The sequence below is a fragment of the Panthera pardus genome, unplaced genomic scaffold, assembly GCF_024362965.1.
Source record: "Panthera pardus isolate Hobbes unplaced genomic scaffold, ASM2436296v1 HiC_scaffold_19, whole genome shotgun sequence".
NCBI lineage: Eukaryota > Metazoa > Chordata > Mammalia > Carnivora > Felidae > Panthera > Panthera pardus.
The window spans coordinates 7,938,297-7,966,083 of record NW_026526754.1 but is presented as its reverse complement, the minus strand read 5'-3'; the positions used below and the strand labels follow the sequence as shown (position 1 = coordinate 7,966,083).

General features: G+C 37.3%; 1 protein-coding gene across 6 annotated transcripts in view; it reads right to left on the bottom strand.

Moving 5' to 3' along the window:
* The window catches only part of NFATC3 (nuclear factor of activated T cells 3), a 135,769-nt gene that overhangs the window by 69,541 nt on the left and 38,441 nt on the right, over positions 1 to 27,787 (bottom strand). For 5 of the 6 annotated variants that reach the window (XM_053906582.1, XM_053906577.1, XM_053906579.1 and 2 more), the window contains exons 2-3: positions 25,222 to 26,356; positions 22,591 to 22,753 (exon numbers count right to left, since the gene is read on the bottom strand). In XM_053906582.1, the coding sequence (XP_053762557.1) occupies positions 22,591 to 22,753; positions 25,222 to 26,356 (1,298 nt within the window). The remainder of the gene's footprint in view (positions 1 to 22,590; positions 22,754 to 25,221; positions 26,357 to 27,787) is intronic. The other variant, XM_053906581.1, reaches the window with a different exon arrangement.

The window sequence follows — 27,787 nt, the reverse complement described above, 5'->3', positions numbered from 1 at the left end:
GGACTTGAAACACTACTGAGTTTTAACTTCAACATTGTGGTTTACAGTGCCCTGAGCAAAGTGTGAAGTGGTAAGAGTACCACACATGTTCTAACTACTCTACCATCGTTGCACAAAAACAGTCACAGTCAATACATAAATGAATGAGCATGGCAACACGATGAGTGAGGTATACTACAGGCATTTTATGACAAAGAGCCAAAGACTGAAATTCCTATCAATGCATGGGATAACTAGTTCTTCAAAGTACAGAACTAGCCTATGTTACGTGGAACTTCAGAATGTCCCACATATATTTATGTATACAGAGAAACTTATGAACTCAGAACCCAACTCCTTAGTATAAATAAGTGCCAAAAAAAACTGCAGTTTTAACACATGAATTTGTAATGAATATGACCACCATATAAATTGAAGAAAACTTTAGCAAGAGTTCATCATTTCAGAAAATCATGTCATTGCCAGTAATGCCACTCATTCATGGAATTTAGGGTGCTAATCAATATGCCTGCCTTTGTACCTGCAACACTTGCAGTGATACTGCAGCTACAAATATCTAACTGCTTCACTGTCAAGCCTTTTCAATGTCAATGTCAAGCCTTTTCATTTTGAAATGTAACTATTTTGTTATAATTTAGTTCTAAATTTACTTCCCTGTAATATTACAGTATTATATTGATATTCTTACATTTGTATGTGCAAGTTGATTATATAATCTTTGCATTTCCATTTCAGGTTAATGAAGTAGTACTATAAAATATTTGTTCAAAACAAAAAAGTGGGGTTGGGTATGACAGAGTTGAGAATCATTAGTCTAAAGATTTGCAAGTTGAGGCACATATGAATTTTCTCTTGGACCGGTCTGTCTAAAAGCAAATCTTCCAGTCTCGTCTAGGGAGCATAAACTTGTCATAAACATTTTGAGAGTTAAGAAAAGGGGTCAGGGGCGCCTGGGTGGCTCAGTTGGTTAAGCGTCTGACTTTGGCTCAGGTCATGATCTCACAGTACGTGAGTTCGAGCCCAGCGTCGGGCTCTGTGCTGAAAGCTCAGAGCCTGGAGCCTGCTTCGGATTCTGTGTCTCCCTCTCTCTCTGCCCCTCCCCTGCTCATCCTCTGTCTCTGTCTCAAAAATAAATAAAAACATTTAAAAAAGGGGGGGGTCAGAAGTCTCCATATTCAGTATGCAGATTTTCACTATGCCTCCCCTCCATCCACCCTCCATTTTCTGTACAGATCTTCAATCTCTGCCTTCAGGTATTCTAGAACCTAGAATGTCTATTTCATTCCTGCTGAAGAGCAAATCTCCAATATTCTCCCAGGGTAAGACAGTGATAATCACTTCACTATACTACATAAGAGAAAAATCTGTGAACTCTAACTGCTTCTTTTGTAGACTTTCAACTAATCTTTCTGTTTTCAGCTTCATCTCACACCCCACTTTCAGAGATACCCAGTGCCTCACATTCCTGAGTCTTTCCACAGTTCTTTGATATAAAATGACTTGTGCTCTTCATTGACTCTTTCTCTCTATCCAACAAGGTTAAGTTACAGCTGTCTAATGTCTAATGAGAGTAAACACATGTGTTCAATTTACTATCTTTAACTGGAAGTTGCAGTTTTCTGTAAATATTTATATAGTCAAAAAAATCTATCAATATTTTCCCTTTTAAAAAAGATTTTATTTTTAAGTAATCGCTATACCCAATGTAGGACTCAAACCTATAAGCGCTAGATCAAGAGTCGCACACTCCACTGACTGAGCCAGCCAGGTGCCCCTCAATGTTTTCAGTTGTGATTTCTTTTTATATATTTTGGTAGACAAAGTTAATAAATTTTACATAGGTTTAATTAAATTGAAAATATTCCAGGGGCACTTGGGTGGCTCAGTCAGTTAAGTATCTGACTTCGGCTCAGGTCAGTTCATGATCTCGCTGTTCATGGGTTCAAACCCCGCATAGGGCTCTGTGCTGACAGCTCAGAGCCTAGAGCCTGCTTCAGATTCTGTGTCTCCTTCTCTCTCTGCCCCTCCCCTAATCCTGCTCTGTCTCTCACAAATAAATAAACATTAAGAAAAAATTTTTAAAAAGAAAAAAATATATTCCATAAAAAAATAAAATGCCAACGTGATCACAATAAAAACAAAAAAGCCTAAATAAGTCAGTAACTGAAGAAGAAATTGGAAACTCATGGCTAATAAGTGATTATTCTGCTATATCCGTTGCTCTTTCATGTCTAATCTAAATTGAACAAATTATTCTATGGAACTGTTCATCTAGGGGAGGAAGAAACACCAACAACTTTACAATTTGCCCCTAAGTACTGTGAAGGGGACAGGGTCCCCAGAGCCCAATATGTTATCCTCAGAGCCCAATATGGTATCTAGCACATTACAGGCATTCAATGATTGTTGAATGAATGAACTTTGGAATAAGAGTACAATTTGGTGGCAAAAAATAACTCATGAGGTTTGTCAACAGAATTATTTAAATAAGAATTATAGCCACTAAAGTAGGCTGCTCAAAATGAAGTTTAAAATAGAAAATACAAATAAAAACTTTATTACTATCTATTAAGCTACCCAAATATCACATAACGTACCTAAGTACTATATACCAAAGTATCCTAGTCATATTAGATAGCTCACTTTAATACCAGCTTGGCAAAGACATAAGCCACCTGTCCTTTATACTTCAATAGTAAAATAAACCAGTGATGGGGGAACGTAATCATGCATATAAGATTTCAAAGGGAACATAGTTCATAACACATACTTCAGCCAACATATGCTCCAAACATATGTACTATATAATATGTGAAAAATAGCATTTTTCCTATGCATCTTAGGAATTTTAAAGCAACATCAAATAAATTACCCAGTCTTCCCATCTCATTTCCAGATGAGCATTATGTTGAGATCATAAACAAATTACTGCTTTTAACAGTACTCTCTAAAAAAACTCTCATCTAGTATCAGTATACCTCTTTTCAGGCCACCTTCTGCTTTGTAGAAGAAAGTAAGCCAAGTTGTTTGTTATGTTTCGTATCGTTTCCATAGCAAAAGTCTGTGCCTGCTTAATTTAACTAAAGCTGGAGCGTTAAAGCCGAAAGGTCACTATAGGACAGACTAGAGCAGCTTCAATAAGAGCAATTCTATTATCAGGTCTGCTAAATTACTTGGGGGGAAGGAATCTGAATATATCAGAAACATGAGAACACATCATACAGATACTAAAAATAATTAAATTTCCATAATATAAACTGCTTCAAACTGAAAATGTGCATATAACATCATAATAAAAAATCACCTGGAAAATGATCTTGGTATATGATGAAATATAAAGTCGAAATATGAAAAAAATTCTACAATCCCCATTTTAAAAATTTCAGTAGCTTTTGGGGCGCCTGGGTGGCTCAGTCGTTAAGCGTCCGACTTCGGCTCAGGTCATGATCTCACAGTTCATGAGTTCAAGCCCCGCATTGGGCTCTGTGCTGACAGCTCAGAGCCTGGAGCCCGCTTCAAATTCTATGTCTCCCTCTCCCTCTGCTCCTCCCCCATTCATGCTCTGTCTCTCTCTCCTTCAAAAATAAATAAAAACATTAAAAATAATAATAAATTAAAAATTTCAGTACCTTTTGAGCTACTGAATTAAAATATTTATGTCTGTTTTTAAAATGTTTATTTATTTTTGAGAGAGACAAAGAGAGGGCAGGGGAGGGGCAAAGAGAAGGAGACAAAGAATCTGAAGCAGGCTCCAGGCTCTGAGCTGTCAGCACAGAACCCGACGCAGGGCTTGAACTCATGGACCACAAGATCATGACATGAGCCAAAGTTGGACATGTAATCAAGTGACCCATCCAAGTGGCCCTAAAATATTTATGTCTTAGTAAAATTATTACTGTATAATATAACGTATGTGTGGTTTTATGTAATTTTATCCCATGTGTAGATTCAAGTAATCACCATCACCATCAAGATAAGGAACTCTTCTGGGGTGCCTGGGCGGCTCAGTCAGTTGAGCATCCGACTTCGGCTCAGGTCATGATCTCGCGGTTTGTGAGTTCGAGCCCCGTGTCAGGCTCTGTGATGACAGCTCAGAGCCTGGAGCCTGCTTTGGATTCTGTGTCTCCTTCTCTCTCTGCCCCTCCCCCACTTGTGCTCTGACTCTCTCTGCCTCTCAAAAATAAAATAAAAATGTAAAAAAAAATTTTTTCTTTTTAAAAAGATAAGGAACTCTTCCATCACCACAAAGCAACTCTCTTGTTCTACCCCTTTCATATTTGCAACGTTCAACCTATCTCTGTTCCCTGGCTTCTAAACTAGCACTGCCCAACAGAATTTTGTGCAATGATAAAAACTTCTACATCTGCATTAAAAAAAAAATCCATGAGGGGTGCCTGGGTGGCTCAGTCAGTTGAGCGTCTGACTGGCTCAGGTCATGATCTCGCAGTTTGTGAGTTTGAGCCCCACGTCAGGCTCTATGGTGATAGCTCAGAGGCTGGAGCCTGCTTCAGATTCTGTGTCTCCTTCTCTCTCTGCCCCTCCCCCACTTGTGCTCTCTCTCTGCCTCTCAAAAATGAAATAAAAATGTAAAAAATACAAAATAAAAAATAAAAGATAAGGAACTCTTCCATCACCACAAAGCAACTCTCTTGTTCTACGCCTTTCATATTTGAAAAAGAGAACCTGTCTCTGTTCCCTGGCTTCTAAACTAGCACTGCCCAACAGAATTTTGTGCAATGATAAAAATCTTCTACATCTGCATTAAAAAAAAAATCCACAAGGGCGCCTGGGTGACTCAGTCAGTTGAGCGCCTGACTTCGGCTCAGGTCATGATATTACAGCTCATGAGTTCAAGCCCCGCGTCAGGCTCTGTGCTGACAGCTCAGAGCCTGGAGCCTGCTTTGGATTCTGTGCCTCCCTCTCTCTCTGCCCTAACCCACTCGCATTCTGTCTCTGTCTCTCTCAAAAATAAATAAACAATAAAAAAAATCCATGATTCATGTACAATCAATTCTTGTGTAAGATGTGAGGTTTAGGTTCCAATTTATTTTCTTGCCTATGGATGTGCAATTGCTCCAGCATCATTTGTTAAAAAGACAATGTTGTCTGTCATTAGCCACATGCCTACCAAGTCTTGAAGTTCTGTTGATGCAACTCAGAACTGAAATTTTAATTTTGGTTAATTTAAATTTAAATGTGGCTAGTAGCTACTGAATTGGATAGTGCAGCTCTAAACTCTTCCCTAAGGAGGTTCAGTGGTTCAGTCAGTTAAGCATCTGATTCTTGGTTTTGGCTCAGGTCGTGATCTCACGGTTCATGGCTTCAAGCCCTGCATCAGGCTCTGCTCTGCTCTGACAGCAAGGAGCGTGCTTGGGATTCTCTCTCCCTCTCCCTACCCCTCCATTGCGCGCGCTCTCTCTCTCTCTCTCTCTCTCTCTCTCTCAAAATAAACTTTAAAATAAATAAACTCTTCCCTCTGCTTCATACCTTTCCTTACTTAGTATCTACCTTTTCTCTGGCTAATGTTTTTAATTAGCTAGGAATTTTCCTCAAATAAGCAGTGCCCATTTCAACCCCTTCAGCTATGTCCTCTTTGAGAGATGTGAATTTCATCCTTTAAACCTTTATCATACTTTATTGTTATCTCATTTGCAAGCTTCACCAAACTGTAAATTTCATGGGAGTAGGAAACATGTCTGATCTCCCCCCACTGAATCCCCAGCTAAGTAACAGACTGTCTTGGATGTATTAAATAGTTGCAGACCACATTAATTACTAAGGTTGTTTACTTTAAACAAAAGAAATCAACTTATTAGATGGCTAGAAGGTAGGAGGTATTTTGCAAAAGCTTCAGTTTTGAGTTCTTCCATAATTTCAAAAAATATATACTTCAGAAACTTCTTAGCTCTCAATGTATAAGTATACTGAGAACATCTGAAATTGTCCTTTAACAAATACCAGAAAGATTTCTACAACTAGTGCTTAAGTGCCCTTCTCTTTTCATTTTGATACAATACTAGCCCATGGAATGCAAACACAACTCTTTCAAATGACACTAATCATTCCAGGTGAATTCTAGGATGCCAATGTTGGTATCTTACTCGGCTACTTACTCTTCATCAGGGTTCACAGAATACTGATCAACATTTGTTGACATTTTCTGAGCATTTACTATGTGTAAGGTACTATGCCATGTTCTGTCCATGCAGTGTTTCATTTAATCCTCCTATCAGCTCTTAGGGTGTTATCCTTGTTTTATAAAAAAGGAACCAGAGGTAAAGTTCCTCCCATAATTAGCCTCTTATATCTTATTCTAATTCTCAATATTTTACCTAATACATTACAATATTATTTTATTTACTTACTCATTGTCTCCTCTCAGTATAATGTAAGAAAGGCCCATGTGGGCAGAGACTTTATTTTGTTCATCTCTAGATCCCCAGCATCTACAATACTGTCTGTAAGGTATCGAGCAATCAAAAAATATTTATTCAGTGAACAAAAGGATAGATGTGTGAATAAATTAGGCAATGAATGATTTAATAAAAAAAAAAAAAAATCTACAACATTTTAGTTACTTGGCCAAAGACACAGTACAGCCCAGGATTCAAACCTAAGCAGTGTGACTGAAGAACCCATATTAGTCACTTAGCTACTACTAAACTCCTGAATATAATCAAAAGACCACACCGTATAGGGGATATGGCAGAGGAGACAGTGACACCAAAGATTTATGCAGAGCTGTGATGTATAGTACAGTATAGAGTTGTTGCTGAGGAAAGGCTCCCAACAACAACTACTTTTCACAGGGACTACTTTTCACAGTCTCCTTGTATTTAAGTAGGGCCATATGACTACTTTTGGCCAGAGGTCTGTGAGTTGTAATAACTGGTAGTAACTTCCAGGTTCAAGCATCTTATGTGCCTTCCCTATACTCCCTTTGCTTTTCTCAGGAACCATGGAGGCTATGTGTTGAAGATGATGACATCACAAGAGGACAGACCTTGAATTCATGAGTGACAATCTAAAAGAAAATAAATAAGCTTCCTTTTTTTAGGTCCTAAACCACTGAACACTGGGAAGTATTGGTCACAGTAGTTAGCCTAACATGATTAATCCAAGAGAGTTTAAACTACAATAATGGTAAACAAAAGTCTAAGATTTTGACTGAGGACTTTATATAAAGGTAGTAGAAATAACACATGACTTTAAATCAAAGACCAGGGTTTCTAAAAAGGCTTATCTGGAGAATTAAATGAAAGAATGTGAAAGTACTTAATAAAAAGAACTATGACATTATAACATAGCTGCAGTCTAAGAGGCAATATGGTAAAACAGAAAACAGAGTAGCAGAGTCAAAAGACCTGGGTTTAAGATCTCTGCCAATTACATCATGTGTAATCTTAAATCATCTGCACAATGTACTTGCCTTGCCCTTTACCAAGAACTCTTGTGAATATTAAATATAAACTCTGAGAAAACATTTTATAAACTACAAAGCACTGAAAAAAGCAAGTTTTTGCAATTAACATCAGCACAAATCTGCAAAATGTCACTGAATTTGGCATTGTTGTGAAGTTGCATGTTGACTTTTAGCACTCTGGGGATACATGTCCATTTGAAAATCAAATTATTTTATTTTTAAATTTTTTTTTAACGTTTATTTATTTTTGAGACAGAGAGAGACAGAGCATGAACAGGGGAGGGTCAGAGAGAGGGAGACACAGAATATGAAACAGGCTCCAGGCTCCAAGCTGTCAGCACAGAGCCCGACGCGGGGCTCAAACTCACAGACCGTGAGATCATGACCTGAGCTGAAGTCGGACGCTCAACCGACTGAGCCACCCAGGCGCCCCTTTTATTTTATTTTTAATGTTTATTTATTTTTGAGAGAGAGGAGACTGAGTAAGAGTGGGGGAGGGGCAGAGAGAGAGGGAGACAAAGAATCTGAAGCAGGCTCCAGGCTCCAAGCTGCCAGCACAGAGCCAGACAATGAACCCTGACATCATGACCGGAGCTGAAGTCAGACACTTTGACTGAGCCACCCAGGTACCCCAAATTCTTTTAAAATAACTGTTCTAAAACTTACTCTAAAAGATAATGAGAATCTGTAATATGTTAAAACATTTAAAACAAAATTCAGAAAGTTAAGAACTACAAGACTCTTCCAATCCTAGTGAATGAAAACGTACATTTTCACTATACAACTCCAATAAAAAACTATGGACTTTATTTTCCCATATTTAGATAAGTATTAAAAAGAAAAATAATCTGATTAAATACTACTTATAAACTATATTAAACTTATTAAAGATTAATTTCTTGGCAACAAGTAAACAATTTAGTTTCACTTCAGACTAAACTGCATCTCTTTCTCAATTGTGCTTATGCATTCTAAAGGCACTATAGAAATTTTTTACCCCACAAAACAAAAACACTGCGAATGTGCAAAACCCAAAAAAACCCCACTGGTAATGTGGAAGAGCAGTGCTGCATAATTCTATAGTCCCTAACCATAAACTAAAAAAAAAAAAAAAAATGAGACTCTACACACACACACACACACACACACACACACACACACACACACACACACACCATACATCTACCAGACCAATTTAATAATAAAAGAACATTTAGTTTCTATTTTTGCACTCTCCATTTATAAATTCACCACATTTTTCTTTTCCCCCTTCTGGAAGACACATATTAAGACTAGGATATTAAAAAAACAACTGCATATCTGGGGAAAATTAGAAACTAAACACTCATGCTTAGGGAAAGGCTCAGAAAAGACCAGGGAAAAAAAAAAGACCAGAGATCTTAAATTTACACCTCAGGCTGATCCTTGGTAAAGAAACAGCCTACAGCAATCAAAACACCAGAAACAGGGGTGCCCGGGTGGCTCAGTTGGTTAAGAATCCGACTCTTGATCTCATCTCAGGTCATGATCTCACAGTTCGTAAGATCGAGCTTCGCGTCAGGCTCTGTGCTGACAGCACGGAGCCTGCTTGGGATTCTTTCTCCCTCTCTCTGCACCTCTCCTCCCTGCGAGCATGTGTACATTTTCTATCTCTCAAAATAAATAAACTTAAAAAAAACCCAGAAACAATAATAAAAAACAGCAATCCTTGTTGGAAGAGGGGGGGAATCTGATTTCCAGTTGTAAATTCATAACTTTATAACTTCAGGAACTAGAAAAAGGAGGACAAACTAAACCTAAAGCTAGCAGAAGGAAGAAAATAATAAAGATTAGAGCAGAGATACATGAAATAGAGAAGAGAAAAACACTAGAGAAAATCAATGAAACCAAAAGTTGGTTATTTGAAAAGATCAACAAAGTTGACAAACCTTTCATTCACTAGATGGACTAAGAAAAAAGAGAGAAGACTCAAATTACTAAAATCAGAAACGAAAATGAGGACATTACTACCAACTCTACAGAAATAAAAAGGATTAAGAGTACTATAAATATTTGTATACCCACAAGTTGGATAACCACACTGGACAAATTCCTAGAAACTCAAAACTTTCTAAGACTAAACTATGAAGAAATAGAAAATCTGGGGGTACCTGGGTGGCTCAGTCATTTAAGCATCTGAGTCTTGGTTTTGACTCAGGTCATGATCTCATGGTTTGTGGGATCAAGTTCTATGTCAGACTTTGCACTGACAGTGTGGAGCCCGCTTGGTATTCTCTCTGCCTTCCACCCCCAGTTCATGCACTCTCTCTCAAAATAAATAAATAAACTTAAAAAAAAAAAAAAAAAAAAGAAATAGACAATCTGAAAATTCCTATAACTAGTATGAACACTGAATCAGTAGTTAAAAATCACCTCAAGAAGGAAGTCCTGGACCCAGCGAATTCAACCAAACATTAAAGAACTAATACCAATCTTTCTCAATATTTTCAAATAAACTGAAGAGTACTGAACATTTCCTAACTCATCCCATGAGGTCAACAGTACCCTGATACTAAAGCCAAAGACACAACAAGAAAACTACAGACCAATATTCCTTATGAACACGGATGCAAAAGACCTCAACAAAATACTAGCAAACTGAATTAATCAGCATGTTAAAAGGGTTATATACAGTAACCAAGTGAGATTTATTCCTGGAATGCAAGAATAGTTCAACATATAAGCATCTATCAATATAATATACTACATTAATAGAATGAAGGGAGGAAATCACATGATTATCTCAATTGGTTCAGAAAAACTTTAGCAAAATCCAATACTCTTTCATGATAAAAACACTCAACAAACTATGGGGCGCCTGGGTGGCTCAGTCGGTTGAGTGTCCGACTTCAGCTCAGGTCACGATCTTGCGGTCCGTGAGTTCAAGCCCCGCGTCGGGCTCTGGGCTGATGGCTCAGAGCCTGGAGCCTGCTTCCGATTCTGTGTCTCCCTCTATCTCTGACCCTCCCCCATTCATGCTCTGTCTCTCTCTGTCTCAAAAAAAAAAAAAAAAAAAAAAACACTCAACAAACTAGAAGGAAATTAGCTCAATATAATAAAAGCCATATATGAAAAACCCACAGGGGCGCCTGGGTGGCTCAGTCGGTTGGGCGGCCGACTTCGGCTCAGGTCATGATCTTGCAATCCGTGAGTTCGAGCCCCGCGTCGGGCTCTGTGCTGACAGCTCGGAGCCTGGAGCCTGTTTCAGATTCTGTGTCTCCATCTCTCTGACCCCCCCCCCCCCCGTTCATGCTCTGTCTCAAAAATAAATAAACGTTAAAAAAAAATTTTTTTTAAAAAAGAAAAAGAAAAACCCACAATGAACATCATACTCAAAGGAGAAAGACTGAGAGCTTTTCCTAGAAGACCAGGAACAACCCAAGTATGCCTGCTTTCACCAGTTCTAGTCAAAACAGTACTAGAAATTCTAGCCAGAGCAATTAGGCAAGAAAAAGAAATAAAAGGCACCCAAATTAGAAAGAAAGAAGTGAAGTTATCCTTGTTCTTAGATGGTATGATCTTATATGAAGAAAACCCTAATGATTACACACACACACACACACACACACACACAGCTATTCACAGAATTCAACAGAGTATCAGGACACAAAGTCGACACACAAAAATCAGTTGGTATTTCTATACACAATCTGAACAATCTAGAAAAAAAATTATGAAAACAATTCCATTTACAATAGTAAGAATAAAACATTTTGGAATTAAGTTAACCAAGGAGCATGATCAACAACAACCAAACTATGGAAAGAGCCCAAATGTCCATGGATGGATAAAGAAGATGTGGTACACACACACGTACACACACACACCCACCCACACACACACAGGAATATTACTCAGCAGTCAAAGAGAATGAAATCTTGCCCTTTACAAGGACGTGGGTGGAGCTACAACATATTATGCTAAGTGAAATCAGAGAAAGACAAATACCGTATATTCCACTCACATGTGGAACTTAAACAAAACAGATGAATTTTGTTTGGGTAAGGGTAAGGGTAAGGGTAAGGGGAAGGGGAAGGGGAAGGGGAAGGGGAAGGGAAGGAGAAGGGGAAAAAAGAGGGAAACAACTATAAGAAACCCTTAAAGATAGAGAAGAAAAACTGAGGGTTGATGGAGGCAGGTGGGTGGGGAATGGGCTAGATGGGTGATGGATATCAGGAGGGCACTTGTTATGATGAGCACTAAGGTGTTATATGTAAGTGATGAATCACTGAATTCTATTCCTGAAACCAATATTGCACTGTATGTTAACTAACTAGAATTTAAATAAAAATTTGAAAAGAAAAAAAAAGCTTATCAAGGAGGTGAAAGACTTGTATAATGAAAACTATGAAACACTGCTGAAAAAAGTAAAGACATAAATAAATGGAAATGCATCTCCTGTTCTTGGAGTCAAGATTTACACTGTTAAGATGACAATACTACCTAAAGCAATCTGCAGACTTAATGCAATCCCTAAGTAAATCCCAATGACATTTTTTGCAGAGATAGAAAAACCTACCCTGAAACTCCTATGGAACCTAAGGGACCTAAAGAGCCAAAACAATCTTCAAAAACAAAGAACAAAACTTGGGGCCTCACAATTCCAAGTTTCAAAACTTACTACAAAACCACAGTAATAAAAACACTGTGGTACTGACATAAAGCCAGACATATAGAGCCACAGAATAAAATTAAGAGCTTCAAAATAAACTCTTGCACATATAGTCAAACAATTTTTGACAATAGTGTCAAGACCATTCAACGAAGAAAGGAATAGTCTTCAACAAATGATGTGGGGACAACTGGATATCTACATGCATAAGTATAATGCTGAACATCTAACTTGACATTTATCAAAAATTAACATGAATGGATAAAAGATCTAAATGTATGACTTAAACTACAAAATTCATAGAGGAAAACCTAGGGCAAAAGCTTCACAACACTGAATTTGACAATTCTTTCTAGGATATGAAGACAAAGTCAACAAAATAACAGACAAATTGGACTTCATGAAAATCGGAATTTGGGGGCATTAAAGACATTATCCAGGGGAACCTGGGTGGCTCAATCAGCTAAGCATTCAACTCTTGATTTTGGCTCAGGCTGTGATTTCATGCTCGTGGAATCAAGCCCCAACTCAGGCTCCATGCTAAGCGTGGAGCCTGCTTACGATTCTCTCTCCCTCCCTCTCCTTCTGCCCCTCTCCACCGCTCTATCTCTAAAAAATCTTTTTAATAGTAAAAATCATAAGGGGCGCCTGGATGGCTCAGTTGGCTGAGTGTCCAACTTCATGAGGATTTGATCTCATGGTTCGTGAGTTTGAGCCCCCTTCAGGGTCTGTGCTGACAGCTCAGAGCCTGGAGCCTGCTTCAGATTCTGTGTCTCCCTCTCTCTCCACTCCTACCCTGCTCATGCTCTGTCTCTCTTTCTCTGTCTCAAAAATAAACATTAAAAAAATTTTTTTAATAAAAATCATAAAAACTAGAAAGATTAAAAAAAAAAAGACATTATCCATAGAGTAAAAAGAGAACCAAAAAAAGGGAGAAAATATCTGCAAATCATACATCTAATAATATAAATATATAAATTACATAAATATAGAGGCCCCTGGGTGGCTCAGTCAGTTGAGCGTCTGACTTCAGCTCAGGTCATGATCTTGTGGTTCGTGGGTTCGAGTCCTGTGTCGAGCTCTGTGCTGACAGCTCAGAGCCTAGGGCCTGCTTCGGATTTTGTGTCTCCCTCCTTCTCTGCTCCTCCACAACCCCCCCACCAAACCCTGTCTCTCTCTCTCTCTCTCAAAAATAAACATTTAAAAATTTTAATTACATAAGTATAAACTACATATATGTGCACACACACACACAAACATGTGTTTTTATACACATATACATACACAGAGGAAGAGAAAAAGAGAGAACTCCTAAAACTCAACAACAGAAAAACACACCACCTATTTCAAAAAACGGGCAAAAATTTGAAAAGACATTTTCCCAAAGAAGTTATACAAATGGTCAATAAATCTAAAAAATGCTCAAACTCAATGACCAGAAGGAAAATGCAAATCACAACAATGAGACACCATTTCACACTCACTAGGATGGCTGCTATCAAAAAAAACAGAAAACAAGCATTGGCAAGGACGTAGAAAAACTGGGACCCTTGTACACTGTTGGTGGGAATGGTGGTTAAAAATTAAAAGTAGAGGGGCACCTTGGTGGCTCAGGTGGGCATCCCACTCTTGATTTCAGTTCAGGTCATGATCCCAGGGTTGTGGGATAGAGCCCTGCATCAGGCTCCACGCTGAGTGTGGACCCTACTTAAGATTCTTTCTCTCCCTCCCTCTGCTCCCTCGCCTACTAATGCTCTCTCTCTCAAAAAAAATTTTTTTTAATAAAAAATAAATAAAAAATTAAAAGTAGAATTACCATATGATCCAGCAATTCTACTTCTGGGTATATACTGAAAAGAAATGAATGCAGGGTCTCAAAAAGATATTTGCATATCCATGTTCATAGCAATGTTATTCACAACAACTGAAATGTGGAAGCAACTCATATGTCTATTGGTGGATGAATGGACAAGCAAAATGTGTATACAATGAAATATTATGTAGCCTTAAAGAGGAAAGAAATTCTGTTATATGTTACAACATGGATGAACCCTGAGGCTATTACTAAGTGAAATAAGCCAGTCACAGAAGACAAATACTGTATGATTCTACTGATATAAAGTACTTAGAGTAGTCAACATCATCATAGAGACAAAAGAAGAATGGTGGTTTCTGGGAGCTAAGGGGACAAAAAAGAGGGGTATAGAGTTTCAGTTTTATAAGATGAAAAGAGCTATGGAAATGGATGGTGGTCAAAGTTATACAACATTATGAATGTATTTGATACTACTAAACCATACATGTAAAAATAATTAACATGATAAATTTTATGTTAAGTGTATTTCACAATAAAAGTTTTAGGGAAAAAAGGTATAAAAATTATAAAGAGGTAAAACGGTTATTATTCAAAGATGACCCAACTATTTAGAAAACCCAAAAGAAGCTAAAATAAACCGTTAGGTCAAGAAATATAAAGTCAATATTTAAAAAAATCAATTATATTTCTATATTCTAGAAACAAAAAAGTAAATAAAATAAAAAATACAATAATAGCATCAAAAACAATGAAACTGGAAATAACAAAAGATGTGAAAGATTTCTACCTTGAAAACTATAAAACACTGCAGAGAGGAATTAAATAATACCTAAATAAGTGAAGGGATAAACTATATCCATGGACTGGAAGCATCAATACTATTAAGAGGTCAGTTCTTTCCAAACTGACCTATACTTTCAAGGTAATCCTAACCAAAATCCCCATGGGTTTGTTTTTTTTTTTTTTTTAAGGGGGGATGGAGAGTGACAAGCTGACTCTAAAATTCATACAAAAATGCAAAGGACCTAGAATAGTCAGAAGAATCTTAAAAGAAGACTCACACTACCAAATCATAAGATTTATTGTAAAGCCATTGTAATTAAGGCATTGTAATGATGGTACTAACATAGACCAAATAGTCCAGTGGCATGGAATGAAGAGTTAAGAAAGAGTGCCACAGTATATAGTCACCTGATTTATGACAAAGGCACCAATGCAGCACAAGAGAAAAATGATGGGCTTTCAATTATGGTACTGAGTCAACTTTTATCGATAAAAAAAGGGGGGCTTAATCCTTACCTCTTTAGTCCATACACAAAAAATAATTTGAGAAAGACCATAGACCTAAATATAAAAGGTAAAGCAATAAAGCTTCCAGAATAAAACACAAGAGACTGACTGCCTTCATAACCTTGGTATGTAAGCAAAGGTTCTTGAACAGGATATAAAAGCACTATTCAGGAAAAAGAATACTAATAATTTGGACTTCATTAAAATTAAAAACTTCCATTCATCAAAACACACATCAATGGGCGCCTGGGTGGCTCAGTGAGCTAAGCGTCCAACTCTTGATTTCAGCTCAGGTCATGATATCAAAGTGGTGAGACAGAGCCTCACCCTGGGCATGGAGCCTGCTTAAAATTCTCTTTCTCCCTCTCCCTCTATCTCTCCCTCTATCTCTCCCCTGCTTAAGCTCTCTCTCAAAACAAACAACAAAAAAGTAAAACAAAACAGTGAAAAAGCAAGCAAAAGACAATGAGAAGAAATTATATTTGCAATGCATATACCTGACAAAAAACTTACATTCAAAACACTAAAAAAAAAAAAACAAAAAACCTACAAATCAAAAAGAAAAAGACAATTTAAAAACTGGTCAAGAAATGTGAACCGACATTTCACAGAAGAGGACAGCCAAATGTCTGAAAACAAATGTGAAAAGATGTTCAACATCACTGGTCATCAGGAAACCACAAATTAAAACCAGTGTGATTCTTCTTTTTTTTTTAATTTTTTTTTAACATTTATTTATTTTTGAGACAGAGAGAGACAGAGCATGAACGGGGGAGGGTCAGAGAGAGAGGGAGACACAGAATCGGAAGCAGGCTCCAGGCTCTGAGCCATCAGCCCAGAGCCGGATGTGGGGCTCGAACTCACGGACCGTGAGATCGTGACCTGAGCCGAAGTCGGCCGCTCAACCGACTGAGCCACCCAGGCGCCCCCCCAGTGTGATTCTTCTACAACCCCACTGAAATAGTTAAAAAATACCAGCAACCAAGTGTTGGTACCGGTGAAGATGTGGAGTAACTGAAACCTCCATATTATGACTGGTCAGAAGTAAAAACTGGTATGGGCACTTTGCAATACCAGCAATTCCACTCAACGGACATATTACCAAAACAAGTGAATGCCCTGTCTATCAAAAGATAGGTGTAGTACACCTGAAACTAATGTAACACCATATGTTAACTACAGTGGAATTAAAATAAAAAATAAAAGAGATGTGTTAAAAAAGAGAAAAAAGAACATAGGTTTATTCAAAATAGTCCAGCAGCTTTATTCAAAATAGTCCAAAACTGGACACAAACCAAGTGTCTATGAATAGGAGGACAGATGAAGAAATTATAGCAAATTAATACAATAGAGTAATGCACAGCAAAGAAAAAGAAAAACTACCCGCCGCAAATGGATGAACCTCACAGTCATAATGTTGAATAAAAGAAGCCAGACAGAAAATAGGATATTCTATATGATCCCATTTATATGAAATTCAAGAATGAAAAGACAAATCTATGATGAGAAGAAGTTCAGAAGCATGATTAACTTTGGTTGGGGGATACAAACTGGGAAGGGCACAAGGGAGTCTTCAGGGTGCTTAAAATACTCTGTATCTTAACCTTTGTGGTAGTTATATGGGTATGTGTATATTAAAAATTCACTGAGCTGTACATGTTAAGACTTGTGTACTTTAATGATGTGTTCTTAGCAACAAAATGTTTAAAAGAAAATAAGCCACTACTCAGAGAGCAAAATCAAGGCTTTTTTTTTTTTTTTTTTTTTTTTTGTCTTGAGAACCAAGCATGCCACTCTTACGTGTGATGCTCAGACCAGTCTGGAATAGCAAATGATGCCGTCCTTTCCCGAGCATTACAAAATTCTCAGAATAGCAGAGAAATCTACAAATAGTCCTCTTAGTTGCTGAAAAAGGGCCACCTCTGTTAATGGAAAAAATGAAGTCTCAGAAGTGGACATACAGAAATGAAGAGTGTCCCTACAAAGCACACAACCCTGCAAGTGTGGTAGAGTATACAGAGTCAGGCATCAGTTTCATTTCCAGTTTGAGATGACCTGTTCTCATCATGTAATGCTTATTTGTCTCTGATTATGAGGAAAATGATTTCTCTGATTATCTGATTTTGCATAAAGACAATGGAATGAAGTAGTATCACAATCTTCTTTACTCAATAGGTAACAAAATAACCAAAATGTATGTGTGTGTGGTGGTGGTGGCAGTACGAGGAATGTGAAACAGAGGATTAAGATTTATATGGCACAACTACTAACTAATCCATACTTCATCCACCAGGAAAAGCAACAGCAGTAAATAAAATTAGTAAGTATAAACTAACTAACTAACTAACTAACTAAATAAATAAATAAATTGGGGCACCTAGGTGGCTCAATCAGTTAAGCATCCAACTCCAGGTTTCTGCTCAGGTCATGATCTCATGGTATTGAGACTGAGCCCCAAATTGGGGTCCGCACTGGGGTGGAGCCTGCTTGGGATTCTCACTCCCTCTGTCTTTCTCTGCCCCTCCCCCAACTCGTGGACACATATTCTCTCACTCTCTCCCTAAAAATAAATTTTAAAAAATAATAAAAATAAAATAATTACATTAATGGTATAAAAGTAATAAAACGAGAAAACAAAATAGAAAACACTAACTCATGCTAATTTACAGCAAAGTAAATCAAAGTTCTAAGTAGCTAGCTCCGAAAAAAGTTAAGGAAAAACTTTTCCTCAAGAATAAAAGATACTACATTATGCTCCAGGGCTTCTGGCAGGGCAGAAAAGGTCAGGAGTGCTGACCATCTTCCAGGACTCTGTGCTGTATTAGGGGAATAAGCACAGCTCATGAAAATATGATACACACTAGAGTTCTGGGAGTGGGCCATAATACATGATATTGTTCACTCTCTTGAGCCAAACCCAACAAGGCCTACCCTAAAGTAACTCTGTACCTCTTTACCCCAATCTCCTCAGGCTACAGACCAAAGCTCTCAAACAAAATGGAGGAGATAAGGCATGACAATTAGGCAATCATAGTATACAGTTTTTGTTCTTGTTTTTATTTAATGAAAAATGGAACAAATTATATAAGACATTTGACTAATGAAATAAAAATGAAAACAAAACCTCCCCCTCAAAAAAACATACACACAAAGACAAAACCCAGAAATTGATTACCAGTGAATGTTCCACACTAAAAAATCTAAGAATATAAATTCAGTAGGGGTTCAGTCCGTTGAGTGTCTGACTTCAGCTCAGGTCACGATCTCATGATTTGTGAGTTCAAGCTCTCATCAGGCTAGCTGCTGTCAGCGCAGAGCCTGCTTCGGATGCTCTGTCCCCCACCTCCCTCTGCTCCTCCCCTGCTCACACTCTCTCTCACACTCTCTCTCAAAAATAAACATTAAAAAATATATATATAAAGTCTTTTTTTATAAATATATTTATATAAATATAAATAAAGAATATAAATTCAATAAATCAGGAGATAAAATATAATGATAAAATATCAAATGAGTGGAAAATGGACCTAAAGAATCAAATTAAAGTTCAAGACACAACTGCAGATCTAAAAGCTAATTTAGAGAAGCACCTGGGTGGCTCAGTCAGTTGAGCATCCAACTTCAGCTTAGGTCATGATCTCACGGTTTGTGGGTTCAAGCTGCACATCAGGCTCTGCGCTTACCGCTCAGAGCCTGGAGTCTGTTTCAGATTCTGTGTCTCCCTCTTTGTCTGCCCCTCCCCTGCTCACACTTTGTCTCTCTGTCTCTCTCAAAAATAAACGTAAAAAAATTAGAAGCTAAATTAGAAACAGCAAGTGACGAATAGATCAAAAAACATCAGAGCAGAGCTTTAAACACACACACACACACACACACAACACACACACACACACACACACACACACAAAAGTAGTAAGACATTAAAATAACCAGAGGAAAAAAACACAAAGACATGGGGGATAAACAAAGACAAGTTGACATTTGACTAGTAATTGGAGTCCCTGAAGTAAAGGACAAAACAAATGGACAGGAAAGGTATACAGATACATAATACAGATTTTCTTGTACAAAGGAAGAAATAATCTCAGATTGAAAGGGAGTATCATAGGTACTTGGAAAGACTGATAAAGAACCATCAGCATCCAGACATACTCTGGTTAAGTCAGTAATTTCAAGTGTAATGATATAATTCTTCAGGTAAGAAGTTATAAAAAAAAAAAAAAAAAGTCACTCACAAGGACAATATAAAGCAACGATGATGATACCAGAAGTGCCAGTCTCCTCCTAAGATGAGAACCAGTTTGGTTTTTAAAAAAAATTTTTTTTTTAACATTTATTTATTTTTGAGACAGAGAGAGACAGAGCATGAACGGGGGAGGGGCAGAGAGAGAGGGAGACACAGAATCGGAAGCAGGCTCCAGGCTCTGAGCCATCAGCCCAGAGCCCGACGCGGGGCTCGAACTCACGGACCGCAAGATCGTGACCTGAGCTGAAGTCGGACGCTTAACCGACTGAGCCACCCAGGTACCCCCAGTTTGGTTTTTTAAGTAATCTCTACACCCCAATTTGGGGCTCGAATTTACGACCCTGAGACAGAGTTGCACACTCCATGGAGCCAGCAGGAGCCCCAAAAGAGAACCAGTTTTTATTTTTTATCTTTTTAATTCTTCTTTTAAATGTTTATTTACTTATTTTGAGAGAGAGAGAGAGAGAGAGAGAGCGAGCAACCATACAAGCAGGGGAGGGGCAGAGAGAGTGAGAGAGGGAAAATTCCAAGCAGACTCCACACTGTCAGCACAGAGCCTGACACAGGGCTACATCTGATGAACCATGAGATCATGACCTGAGCCGAAATCAAGATTGGCTTCTTAACCAACTGAGTCACCCAGGCACCTCAGAGAACCAGTTTGTAATTAAAGGAATACTGTGGCATCTCAAAAAATTTTTGTTCACTTAAGGACTTGTAAATAATTTCTTTCCTGGTAAGAAAACTCAAAGATACAGTAAATGAAGCAATCTTCTTCCTTAATAAAACTGAAATAAGTTCTCATTTAAGAGCAAAATGTGACTCTAAGAACAAACAGCAGGGCACGCCTAGGTGGCTCAGTCAGTTGAGCATCTGACTTCGCTCAGGTCATGATCTCGTGGTTCATGGGTTCGAGCCCTGCATCAGGTTCTGCCCTGACAGCTCAGTGCCTGGAGCCTGCTTCGGATTCTGCGTCTCCCTCTCTCTCTATCCCACACCCACTCATGCATGCTTTCACTCTCTCTCAAAAATAAACATTAAAATAAATTTAAAAAATTAAAAAAAAAAAAACAAATGAGAGAATTCTTATGACAATTGACATAAAATAGTACATAAATTTAAGGTATATAAATAACTTGATTTTTATGTTGTGAACTGATTACTATGATAAATTTAGCTAACATCCATCGCCTCATATACTTACCAAAAACTGACAGAGATATGGCAGTGTTAACTGTAATCATTATGTTGTACACTACATCCTCAGTACTTATTTATAACTGGAAGTTTGTACCTTCTGACCACCTTGATCCAGTTCCCTCACTGGTAACCACAAACCTGATCTCTTTCTGTAACTGCTATTTCTTGCTACAAGTCGTTTAAAAACCCACCTAAAATGTAAAGCTTTGTCAAGAACTATTAAATATTGTTTAGATAATAATGATAAATCATAAATCATGGCTGATACAGGAAATGATAGTTCATAACCTGTATTGTTCAAATTCACTTCAGATAAAACTAATTCGTCCACAATACACAATGCTGTTAAGACAAGTCCTGAGAGAGAAAATAGGTGACTCAAGATTTTTTTTTTTTTAATTTTTTTTTTTTAACGTTTTTATTTATTTTTTTTTGAGACAGAGAGAGAGACACACAGCATGAACGGGGGAGGGGCAGAGAGAGAGGGAAACACAGAATCGGAAGCAGGCTCCAGGCTCTGGGCCATCAGCCCAGAGCCCGATGCGGGGCTCGAACTCACGGACCGTAAGATCGTGACCTAAGCTGAAGTCGGATGCTTAACCGACTGAGCCACCCAGGCGCCCCAAGATTATTATATACAGGCCATTCTGATGTTTGAGTATTTAAGCCAACAAACATTCTCAAACATGAAAGAACCCAACAAATACAGAATCCAAAGCCCTCCTTAAACAAAACACTTAACAATAAAACATGTAAAAATCAGTAGTAATCACTGAATCCAACTAGACATAGGACTAAAGCTAAACAATGGAGTGTGGAAGGGTACAAGGGTGGGAAGATGGCTGTAGATCTGCAAGGGAAAATAACAGAAGCAACAAAATTCAGGAGGTAGAACCTGGGTAGAGCAGGAGAAGTTTAAGACAATCATCTCATTTTTCAAAGCAGGGAGTCAAAATTCAAACCATCTAAAACAGTGATTCAGTTTCTCAATAATTTAGTATGTTTAACCTTAGATCTTCTTAGGATCTCTGAGCGGGAAGAACAATATCTAAGATTCAGTAGTTCTTACTTTTTACTTCTGTTTCATTTTATAAATACTTCATTCAAATATTAACATTCAACTATTACGATTCAAAATTTACCTATTAAGTATATTTCACATGCTCAACTATTACATATTTTTATGATTTCATGTTAGTTTTTCCTAATAAATTCAAATAAAAATAAACATTTTCATCACAAAGATGTTCAGTATAATGCTATCCATAAAAAAATTCAATCTATTTTCTAGCCATCCATTCAGACTTACACTAAATATACACAGAATTATCTGGAATGTTAATCAAATATTAACAATTGCTTATTTCTGAGGGGTTTGTATTTGGGGTAATTTATTGCTTTATTTTTGGTATTACTTGGATTTGGATTAAAAAAAATTTTTTTAATGTTTATTTATTTCTGAGAGAGAAAGAGCATGAGCTGGGGAAGGGCAGAGAGAGAGGGAGACATAGAATCTGAAGCAGGCTCCAGGCTTTGAGCTGTCAGCACAGAGCCTGACGTGGGGCTTAAACCCACGAACTGAGAGATCATGACCTGACCTGAAGTCGGAAGCTCAACCGACTGAGCCACCCAGACGCCCCAGTATTACTTCGATTTTAAACGAGCATGTATTATGTTTATAATACAGTTGTTTTTTGTTATTTGGGGTTTTTTAATAAGAAAAACAACTGTTTGACCACTACAATCTTTCCTCTCAGCTGGAGAGTCAGTCCACAAGCAAAAGAATATGTTTCAACTTAGCAAAAAAAATAACCTCAATGCAGAAGTGCCATATGAACAAAAACATAAAACCTCAACAGAAGTTTTAAGCTTTGAATTTTCTTTTTGTGCTCAGCAGTACCTGAATGAACAGACTTTATCATTAAAAAATGTATGATATCTCCAAAATAAGTCCCAACTCATACCTTGACAACAGGATGTCCCCCAGTAGATGCTTTTACTGCTCCTCGGCTACCTTCAGTTTCATAATGGGCTCGATGATGAGTTTTAGGTTGCACTTCTATTTTCAGTTCACATTGTCCAAAATGAGTTGGTAAAGGCCAGTCTAGTGGAGGTAATGAAGATGTGCTATAAACGAAACACACAAAAAATGCATTTCACCATGCTATTACTGCCAAGCAAGGATTTAAATCCCTTCTTTGCCAGCAACCAACATTTTTTTCCTCCTGTGATCTCTGAAGCAGAGTATTCCAAAATAAAATTTTACTTAATAAGTTATAACACTGGATATGATGGGTACTTACGAAATAATTCTTTAACTCAAATCAATTTCATTTACGTTTTGGTTTCCTGTATTTTTTAAAAAGGACAAATTCTAACATTTTGCAAAACTAAATGATTTTCAACTATGTGTACCTAATTATAAAAAAACAACCAAAAGAATAATTTAATTTTTAAGCAAAAATGTCCATTTCTGTGTATGTGCTATCAGTGTCTAAGGATACAAATACTCCTGTATCTCAGTATATATGTCTCCATCCCTGGTGTGTAGCTATAGAAGTTAGTCTATTATACCTGTTGCTTACCCACTTCCTTCTTATTCTTGTTTCTCTGAAATACTGTACACCGCTTATAGGCAGCAGTATACTGCAATTTGAGGTACAATTTAATTTCACTACACATTTGGCTGAAAAACTATAAGGTCTATCATTGCAGATTCCAAATGTCAATTTTAGAGAAAACATCAATTGATCAATAAGTAAACAGCTTAAAGGGATATAGGTTCATTTAGATATTTATGTATACATATTTTTTAAATGTTTATTTATTTTTGGAGAGAGAGAGAGAGAGAGAGAGAGAGAGAGAGTGGGGGGGGGGGAAGGGCAGAAAGAGGGAGACACAGAATCTGAAGCAGGCTCCAGGCTGGCAGCACAGAGCCAGATGCAGGGCTTGAACTCACGAGCTATGAGATCATGATATGAGCCAAAGTCAGATGCCTAACTGACTGAGCCACCCAACCACCCCTCATTTAGATATATTAACAATGAAAATACGGGATTTAAAAAAGAAACAACTTATATGTCTGTAGGTCAAATGCTAAAGGACCCAACCTACAATAATTTATATTAAAAACATCTTTTGGGGCACCTGGGTAGCTCATTTGCTTGAGTGTCCAACTTTGGCTCAGGTCATGATCTCCTTCAGGAATTCGAGCCCTACATTGGGTTCACTGCTGTCAGCCTGTCAGCGCAAAGCCTGCTTCAGATCCTATGTCCCCCTCTCTCTGCCTCTCCCCTGCTTGCGCTCTCCCAAAAAATAAATATTAAAAAAAAAAAATCTTCTTAGTGACTGGTGAAATTGGACTTTTAAGGTGTCTTCCACCAATGAAATGCTACCATTCCTACATTGCTTCATTCATTCACTGCTAGCATTCCTAAATTGCTTCTCTCAATGTCCTCAGCCTAGCTTTATTATGAAGCTCAAAGGTATTAATTTTTATTAGTCTGAAACAACTCAACTTCAACTCTCAGCTAGTTTCTACACTTGTTCTGCAGACTTAAGCAAACCCCTACAAAGATTAAGATACTTTTCAAAAGCAGAATGATAGGCTCAAAGATATCTTCAATACCATAATTCCACATATTTTTCTAAAGATCTGGATCCAGAAATAAACACTCATACCACTGAAAAAGCATTTTAAAAAAAGTTGTCTCTTCTAAACAATTATATAGACTAGACTGATTCTATAAAACAGGATTATGACAACTGAGAAGTCATTTGGAATGAGTCATGCTGTTCTTACTCCAGTTATCTAGAATTCCTTACTTGCTCTTACACTCTTACTTACTTACTTTTAAACTGTTCTCTACTCCAGCTCCTAGCTAGACTCAAAATTCAAATATATATTCATATATATACAATTATTAATATATAATATATGCATGTACATATAAATATAATTAATATGTATTATATACATTATAAAGCTAATGCATACATAAAAATTTTATTAAAAACATGTGCAAGTTAGAGTGTTATTTGTAATTATTTTAGACTGGGGTAAGGCTTTCAAATATAACACAAAATCCAAAACCCATGCAGAAGACAAATTTAAATACATAAAATGTTAAAATTTCTCTACAATAAACAAGTCAAACTTATAAAATCAAAAGATAAAAAATAAATTATGAAAAGAACTTGCCACAATAAACAAATTTCATTTGTATAATAAGGTCTTAAAAATATAAAACACATGTTCCCAATTAGTATTTTTTTTGTAATTTAACTCATACTGTAATCAATGTTTTACAAAAAGCTTTTTAAATAAGAAAATTCTTTCTAGGGAATCTTCAATATAATTTATTACTATCTACAATTCATTATCTATATACTTTTAAAATGATAAGCCTAGCCTATCTGAAGGCTCTTTTAAGACTAAAGGGAAAATAAATGAAGACTTTAATTGATTTGTCTGGAAGACACTAGAAAAAAAAGGGGGGGGGGGCATCAAACCATTCCATATATATAATGCAGTCACATGCCACCAGTAACACATAAGCATGAAAAATGACCAGCAGCCATTTCCATCAACTCACCGAAATATTGGGGTGTGGCCAGGCTTTGGTTTGCTCCAGGTAAAAGGTGAAGGAACTGAAAGAAATTGGTCACCAGATGAATCTTTCTTTAAAGGATACTGAGATCCAAGGCCATCATCTACTGAAGTCTCCCGGGATGGTGATAAACTCCCTTGGTCATCTGAACAGAGCTCTAATTTTCCTGGTAGTATGGTAGCTTGATCTTCAGAAGTCTTCCTTGTTTTCAGAGGGATATCAGTCTCTACACAGTACTGAAATGGAAAAAGTGCAGGGCCAAGGCCTGATCCACCCTGGACAGAAGCATTAAGCCAGGTATCTTCTGTTACACTTCCCCTGGGGGAGTGACCAGGAGAAGGAACAGGTGAATGATGGGGTGAAAGGGACCCAGCATAACAAACCTCAGCACTGGAGTGCCGTCGCTTCCCACAGGGGGAAGTAGGCCTTGATGAGGGTCCTGAGGCTGGCCTGGGGCTCAGCCAATTCTCATCAGTAACACTAGATCTAGGAGAGTGGCAAGGAGATTGCCTGGGTGACAAGGAGTGTCCAAGTCCATATTGTTGATGCCAGGACTCTTCTCCAGGGCAACCTCCTGGTGAGCCACCAGGAGAAGTCAGAGGGGATCCAAGAGTAAATCGGGCGGCAGCTTCATTCAATTCCGAATCCACATCATCATAAATGTGTGAAAGAGATTCGCAAGAAGATGCATCTGAGAACCAGCTCCTAGAAGAGATGCTGCTGGCAGGACTAGGACTAAGGGAAGACTCCCGGTAGGATGGCTCAAGAGGAAGATAGAGATGATCTCTAGAAGGCCTTTCCAAATATTCCCTTTCTGGATCATTTATGTGTAGGTCATCTTCATGAGTATCTATTTCTTGATGACAGTTAGGAGAGATGGATGTAATTTGAATACTTGGACACTCAAAGGGTTTGGGACCACTTAAAGGGCTGTATTTAGATTCAGGAATCTCACAAGTTCCTTCATAGTTTTTGTGACCTTGGAGCTGAAACGATGGTGACAAAACAGAAGAGTGAGACGGTAATCCATGATGTGGTAAGCAAAGTGGTGAGTTTAAAGTAGATGGAGGTGGATCTACATTAAAGATGTAAATGGATGCACAATCATCTGGCTCAAGATCTATGGGGGGAAAGCAAAACAAAAACAAAAACAAAAACAAAAAAGAACAGAAAAAGAAAAAGAAAAAAATCAACAAAACAAGAAATTAGAAAATTTAGATGTATAAATTACTGGATGAGAAAGTAAATAATAATCTTGAGAGAAAAAAGTAGGACATAAAATGTGTACCATTAGCTCCACTAAGAGAATGGTATGTATGTTTTATTTACATTCAAACCACTTCTTTGCCAGCACCAACAATTTTAATTTTTTTTAAGTAATCTCTACGCCCAACGTGGGGTTCAAACTCACAACCTCAAGATCAAAAGTCGCAAGCTCTGCTGACTAAGCCAGCCAGGCGCCCCGACGTGTGTTTTTTTAAAAAGTTACCTGGTTATTTCCACAGATACATGTAATTATTATATATTTATATTTGTGGTTATATATGTAATTTTTTTCTCTTCTTGTTTCCATTTTCTAAAATGAGAATCAGAAACCATCTGAAAACAAATGCTTCTATAAAAGAAATAATCATATCCATAATTCTAAAAAACATTCATAGAACTATAAAATGATATAATCACGTAAATTCAGCCTCATCTGGGGTCTGCAAGTCAAAATGGAATAAAGGATAGAACAAAGTCTTTGAAAGGTTTTTAGTTATAAGCACACACACTACTAAGTTTACTAATTAAAAGAATTACAGACTCAACTCAGAAGACCTAGATTCTATGAGCTCTTAGTCATATCATTTAACCGAAGACCTCGGTTTCCTTATAGTAATCCTAGAACTTTTCGATAAAGAAATTTTTATGATTAACAGTAGCTTTTTGCTCCACTGTCATACCATCAAGAATTTGTATCTTTTAATATAGCAGACCAGGTTGCAAGAGCCACGTGATCCCACTGGATCCTTTACCTCAATTAGAAAATAACTCATCACAGCTTTTAACTTATGATAGATTATTAAAGTAAACCTCATAACGGCAGAACTTTTAAAATGTGGTTAGTGAACACATTCAGTAAAGAGTTTTTACATGTACTAAACAACAAAACCCTCTAGGTTTAAACCCTGGCTCTGCCATTCCAAAGCTGTGCAAACTTGGACGAGTTATTTAACCTCAGTTTTCTAAGGCAGGCTTTTTTTCTATAAAATTGTCAAGAGGAGGGGATCAACATCAACTAAAACACACAAGACAATCTGAAGACAAGCAACCTAATATAATGACTAATATTTAGCAAGAACTCACTACCTGCTAATAACCTTATCTTTCCCTTTTTAAAATTTAAGATGGGTATGTTATATTATTTTTTTTAATTCTGAAGTATTTCCTAATAAATTGAAACATCCTTTGAAGTACATCACTCAGTCAACTCTCTCACTCCACTTACTGAATCAAGATAAGTAAGAAGGTCAGAGCTCCAAAGAAGAAAACCCACATTTGACATTAA